The 6595-nt window shown below is 44.8% G+C and overlaps 1 protein-coding gene across 1 annotated transcript; it reads left to right on the top strand.

Annotated features, from left to right (window-relative positions):
- The first annotated feature begins 602 nt into the window (after positions 1 to 602).
- On the top strand, positions 603 to 5754 carry LOC147607207 (uncharacterized). The gene is made up of 2 exons (XM_086791563.1): positions 603 to 2446; positions 2612 to 5754. The coding sequence occupies exons 1-2, from the start codon at positions 934 to 936 to the stop codon at positions 5095 to 5097; spliced, it is 3999 nt and encodes a 1332-aa protein (XP_086647689.1). The 5' UTR covers positions 603 to 933; the 3' UTR covers positions 5098 to 5754.
- The last annotated feature ends 841 nt before the right edge of the window (positions 5755 to 6595 follow it).

Here is a 6595-nt window from a genome sequence, read left to right as displayed (position 1 = left end):
CCAAAATGAAAAAAGCTCGCCGCCAGATGCTAGCCAAAAAAATAACCTCATATATACATATATAAGAATACATACATAATATATACATATGTAAGAATACACAACACATGTATAACATATATAAGTACATAATCCATAATCCATATATATATTACATAATACACATATATAAAGGACAGCTCTAGAAAGCTGGCATGATTGATCTGATGCTCCGGCACGTCGAAGGGGAGCCCTCCACGTGGCGAGATGGTAGGGAGCCCCCCTTAGGAGAGATTCAGAGCTGCCACGTGGGTGGGCTCCCCATAAAATATAGTAGAAGTTAGGCTTTTATATAATAGAAGCTTTACTAGAAGTTAGGCTATTATATAATAGAAGCTTTACTAGAAATTTAAGCTTTAATAGAGGCCTCTTGGGTGAGTGTGTGTGCAGAATCTTAAAGAAAAGAGCTAAACCTTAATGTTAACGTTACAAATTGAAGGAAGATTCTCGAATATACCTTGAAAATTATTTATGACGCTTAGGACCTTAGGCTAAGGCAAAAATGTGAGGGGGAGATATTTATTATGAGCTTAGGCAGGCTAAGGGAAAATGTGGAAGATGTTTTGGGATTGGGTATAATTCCAAAATGGCAAGCAATAAGGCAGGAAGTGCTATCTCGGACCTTACTAACATACAGGGATGGATTGAACAAAATGGCAATCAGAGGATTCAGAGCCCTTCCCCCTGCCGATCCCTGCACTTTGTGCGGCTCCAGCAGCGAAGCTTTCATGGCATCCACCTCTTCTACTCCGTTCTGCTTCCAGTAATCTTCTCCTCAATCCATTCCATTTCCAGCTATCCCTTGCGTTCCTTCCTCCTCTCTTCCTTGCAGGCAAGGCGTTTAATTTGTGCTCCACCTGCAGGTCTTTTTTTACTGCAGTGTAGAACTATACCATGCCTTCTGTTGTAGATATCAGCGCCATAGATGATTCTAGGGTTATCTTCAAGGATCAGGCCGAGAGTAAGAGTGCTTGCAGCGATGAAGGCGATGGGGATGGCCATCACGTAAGTGCCAAGCTCGAAACTACGCTGGAGGCCAGCTTAAAATCTCCCGTAACGCCCGCTCCTGCCTACGAGCCCGATGGAACGCCGGCTTTGCGCTGGAAGAGCTACAGTGTCAGTGATTCTGACAACGGCAACGGAAGGCTCCCCTGCTCTCTGATGAAGGTCGAATCTTCAAAGGAAGGGAAGGCGAGCCCCGTGGATGCGCAAGGGCAAGCTCTGGTGGCCAGTGAAACCTCGCCTGTGGAGAGTACCGGAGGCTCTGCCAACCAGAGAACCAACGAAGACGCGGCCGCCATCAGTGACCTCGCTAAGAAAGTACGCCTCCGCGTTAAGAGAGTAAGGCTCTCTGCTAAGCCTAATCTCTTCCAGAGAAGGGATGCAGATTCTGAAGGCAAGGAGAAAACCTGTGTGACGAAGCATTCTGTACCGAAGAAGGAGCCAGTTGCAGAACACAAAACATGTGCTGGAGTGCCTGATGATGAGCTAGCATCAGGTAGAAATGTTTACCAGGTACATGAAACTCTTCCAGCAGAAGACGCCTCGCATACCCCCTCCTGCAGCATAGTTGCTGAAGAGAAACGTGGAAGAGTTGTTCTGGATGATGGTGAAATCAATGCATCGAAGGATTTTGACCTTCTTTCTGTCAAGGGTAATGCTTCGTTAGACAGTAGAGCAGAGCATGTGCCTCTCGGAAGCTCAAAAGCTGCTGAGTCAGTAAACTTGGTTCATGCGGCAGATGCCTGTAGTGCTCCAGATAAAGCATACTCTATAGCTCAGACTGCTGCCTTGGGAGACAGACACGATCCCTCTTCGAAAGGGGCATCTAGAGAAGAGGTTTCAAAAGTGATTTCAAAAGGGCATGTAGACTATTCTGGTGTTGAAGGTCTACCTATAGAAAACAGAGCCTGGAGTTGCATAGATCGTGAGATCTCATCCAGAGAGTATTCATGGAAGGAACACAGAGAATATTGTGCCCATGGAAGGCGGCCAGCACGGGCACACAGCTTTTCTGTGTCTGTCCAGGATGATGGTATAGTGGCTGGGACATCAAAGCTGGACATGAGAGAACAAACCCTTCTTCCTGATGAGCCACCTGGATTCAGTTTTGATGGAGGTTCAGATGGGGGCTCTGCCCGAGGCTTAGGTGGAGGTAATAGTCAAAGCTACAGCCATAAGTCTGAAAGAGGTGCTGATTCTTACTACAGCCAGAGGGGAGGTTCTGAAAGTGGTGTCGCAGAGTCAAGCCAAAGTGAGGGATCAGAAGATGCAAACTCTGAGTCTAGCCACAGTCAAGACTCTAGAGGAGTTCACCCAGGAAATCTGGTGAAGCAATTCTCTCCGGGCACCCCTGGCAGAGGCTCTAACTTCACAGAACAAGTTCCATCGCTATGTGATGCAGAAGGTAGGGCTGCCTATGCTTTGTATGTTTGGAATGGCCTGCTGTGCCAAAGTCCTTTGATGTACAAAGTAAACAGTGGTGTGTTGATGCATGTGTTGTAGTGTTGGCTTCTCCTCCATCTTGATGTGTTGCTCATCGGCTGCTGTATGTTGGTTTGTCAACAATCAGGGAATTTATGGCATACTGGCAAAAGGGCCGAGCAGGTCAGGGAGAATGAAGATGCCCGTCCTCAAGACACCATACCAAACACTAGAGTTAGGGATTTACTGACTTCTGCCCATGATTCTCAGTCTGATGAGGTACAGCAGTGTACTGTGAAGAAATTGCCAGCTTCAGGTTGTGCTCCATTCAGTCACTTAATTCGCTTGAATTGGAAGTGGCCGGCAGATGCGGACCACACAACCGGTGCAGAGGTGTCCAATAATCGCATCATGGTTGTAAAAGAAAGATCAATTTTTGTAGGTTGCATCCCGGATGGCGTTCAGAATTTGGAACAGCTTCTGCAAAGTTTGGTGGATAGATTTATTGAAAGGTTTGATTTTGCTCCTGCTAGACTTAGTCGGATACAAGTGGTCAAAGTTGTCAAAGATTTCGCCTTCATAGAATTGGCTACTGAAAAAGTTGCTCAGGTTGTTCTTGCAGCTAATCAACTTGATGTGTTTGAGTGGGGAGTGAATGGATTCCACTTCAATATCCAAGGTTGTACTGCAACACACACCTCTGTTAGACCTCTGATTGAGTACATGCCTCTGAGGCCAGCCAGAGTGATCTTTGTAGGTAATATACCCAAGTCCTGCTGGCAAAGAGAATATCTTGAGGCCTTCTTTTCTAGGATTCTGAGGGGCTCTGATGGACCTACTGATTTGAAGTACGTGGCCTCTGTCTATCTTCTTCCTGAATCTAGTGATGCCTATGTGGAGATGGCCTGTGAAATCATGGCTGATGCTCTTATCTTTAAATGCACCAAGAGTCCTGAACTGCTGAAGGACATTGGAGAAGATGTGCTCATTTGCCGCGACACAAGCTCTGTCCCTCTTATGTCCAGGCATAACGGAACTGTTTGTCCACAACGTTCCCTCTTTATCGGGGTATCTTCTGGAGGAGAAGAGTTTAAGATTGACTCTGTGGTGAAAGTTTTTATGGAACTTTTACCCTTCATCTCGAGGAAAAGCAATCAGCAAGGCTATCTTGAGTATGTGTGTGCTCAACCAGGAAAGGATTATGCTTTTTTTCAGTTCAACTCAGAGGCTTTTGTGGATGCTATCATGGATGAGTACATTGAGAACACCCAGATTTTTGTTTGCAGAAGTAGTCCTGTACCATACATTATCCTTCGTCCTCCAGAGTTTATTCGGCCAGGGACAAGGTATCATTCAGACATTGATTACCGAGAACTGTCTGGAACCACGCATAAACTACCATCCAAACAGTCTTATGGTACAGATGTGGACAGACAAAAACGAGGAAGAAGTGGTTCTTCAGAGAAAACTGGGAGCATTGCTTTCAAACCTCGAAGGTTTGGGGATGAACCTGTGAAGAAGCCAGATTGTATTGTTTCAATAGGTGCATCTCAGCCGCCTTTGGCAACTTGGAATGGAGTTTCATCTGCAGGAGCTTGTTCAGCTGATCCAGAATGCATGATTGTTGTGGAGGGTCTCCCTCAAGGGCTCAGCTACAAACTATTATGGGGAGCCTTGAATGAGCTGTTTGAGAGGTCTCTCTGTCATACTGGACTTCTTGAGGTTGGAATGCTTGTTGTAAGGTATCTTGACCAGGATGGCGACTTTGATGCGGTGGCAAGCCTGCCAAATACCGATTTTGTATGTGCCTTGCTTTCAATGAGAAAGGCGTTTATGGTAGCTGGAGAGGAGATTAGGCTGCTACCTAAAGACCGAAGAAGAAGCTGTCATTGGAGAGGGAACCCCGCTGACTTGTCTGGTGGCTATTGTGAGCTGTCCTCCTTGAGTGATGAGGACTCTCAGGGAAGGACAGTGATAAAAAACTGCGCTGTTGATGAATGGAGTGCTCCTAGTTACATGGAACAAAGGAATCGAGGGCACTCAGAAATGGAGGGTCAGTATCCCCCAGGATTTGATACCACCATGAAAGGCCCAGCCAAAAGAAGGAGAAACCTGGATGATGGTACAGATGAATGGTGCCACAGTGAAGGGCGACGAACTGTTTCACCCCAAGCAAAGCAGGGCTTTAGAAGCAACCCTAGGGAAAGCTCCCAGCACTGGAATGGTGCCAAATATCAGCATCAAAGTCGGAATGTGCTTTCTAGGCCTGGGAACCCTTTTCCAAGAGCATTAGAAGACCTGCATTGTCAGGGGAACAATCCAAGAGTCAAAATGCCCCATGTTCAGAAGGGTTCTGGATTAAACAGAAATAACTGTAGGAGGGAAGAAGCTGGATCAAGGCTGAAAAATACATTTCTCAAAGAAGATTTTCGAGTAGTTAGTAAGGAAGGTAAAAGGATAATCCAACAAGTGGGCAGTCCTTCCATTTGTGAAACAGGAGTGCCGGTAGGAATGGGCACTTTTATGAATCCGTCTAACAGGAAGAGAAAGCAATCAGATGTTGGGCAAGGTGGCCCAGTGCACATAGTGGGACTCAGTCATAAGAAAACGAGAGAATATCCACAGTTTCCTTGAATAGTGAGTGGATCTGCAGGCTCATGCCATGCCACGTGAGCTAGTAAAGGTAGGTGTCTGAAACACTTAAGCTGCTCTTCTTGTTGGCCGCCTTTCTTCTTTTTTCTTCCCTTCTTTTGCTTTATTTTGTGGGGTGGTAAGTCTCTTTGTGTCTTTAATTACGCTCTATTATTGCGTTGAAAGATCTAAGGGTGTTTATAGATACAAGTAGAACTTCCCTCCTTTTCTGGGGTGGGCGAGAAGATGGATGGGGGAGACACCCCCGTTCATAAGAATGGGCCCTATTGTAGAGTAATGTGCCTTGTGATGTGTGACAGTAGCCATCCTCCAAGAATCACGACAGCTTCTCCTTCGTTTCATTTACAAACACGGCACCTTATCGTTACCCTATATTTTTCCAGCACTTCACAAGTTATGCCCATCTGTTATCTCTAGTGATAAAATTTGCCAAATGAAATTCGCAAGGGTGGCTTCAGGTGAATTCGCTTGGTCCTAGGCTTTTCTTGACAGCTTTGGGGTTATTCTATAGTGAGAACACTGCCTGGGGAGAAGGTTTAGTATTGCCACACGATGCTCTGAGTTAAAGGCTCCTGTCTTTGTGAAATGAGATTTGTTGTGCGTTTACTACTTGTTCAGCTACTACGAGTGACATATCATTCTTCACCTTGAATTGTGCACCTCGTGGTTAATAGTGTTACAACCCCACAGGACTCCTAGACGCAAAACTTGAGTGATTAGAACAAACGCCCTAAGACGGCTCACCTCCTAACCATAGGTTCTTTGCTTTGAACCACCCCGAGCCAGGGCTAATGTTTTATCTCCCACAAATTCAAGCAAGTCTTCCTTCAGCAAGGCGATCAATGCCCTAGCACACACATAGTAAGAGTCTTCATCAAACTTTGACCAATAGTGAGGTCAAGACAACAATAACCCACGTCTCACTAATATAGTCACTATTGCTATAAGTAACTAAATTGTTATAAATAGCTAGTACTCATGGATATTTTAATAATAACCTTAGCTACTTGTATTAGTGTGTTTTCTCCTAATCTTAGGGCTCCTCCAACTTTCTTGGACTAGGTTACTAATCTTGAGGATTAGCACTAGGTACATAACATACTTCCCCTTGGACCAATTTCACTCTTGGAAACAAAATTTGTCAAAAAACAAAATTGAGAAACCTTTGTTGTAAACTAGCAATTGTCTCTCAATTTTGAGCACATTCCTAGTCATGGATATAAACAAGTGAAACTCAAACTACATTTGACAACTAGCTCCATAATTTGGGTCATTATTCATGCACTTTTCACTCATAACTTTGCTATAGGAAGTAACTAAATCTGCACCTACTATTCCTACAACACTATACGAGTGGAACTAAAAATAGACCAACTCGAATCAAGACTACAACACAATCTCTCTATCCAACCCCCGAGGAATCGAATAATCTGACTTTTCAAAGACAATTGTCGAAGCCAATCAAATTACCTATTCTATT

The sequence above is a fragment of the Cibotium barometz genome, chromosome 56 (assembly GCF_041138505.1).
Source record: "Cibotium barometz isolate CiBa-2024 chromosome 56, ASM4113850v1, whole genome shotgun sequence".
Taxonomy (NCBI): Eukaryota; Viridiplantae; Streptophyta; class Polypodiopsida; order Cyatheales; family Cibotiaceae; genus Cibotium; species Cibotium barometz.
This window is presented reverse-complemented; position numbering and strand designations above follow the sequence as displayed.

Excerpts from the sequence above, each read along its gene's own strand:
- LOC147607207 (XM_086791563.1), top strand. The coding sequence starts at position 934 with ATGCCTTCTGTTGTAGATATCAGCGCCATAGATGATTCTAGGGTTATC. Across the intron at positions 2,447-2,611 it reads ATCGCTATGTGATGCAGAAG|GGAATTTATGGCATACTGGC; the intron begins GTAGGGCTGCCT and ends GTCAACAATCAG.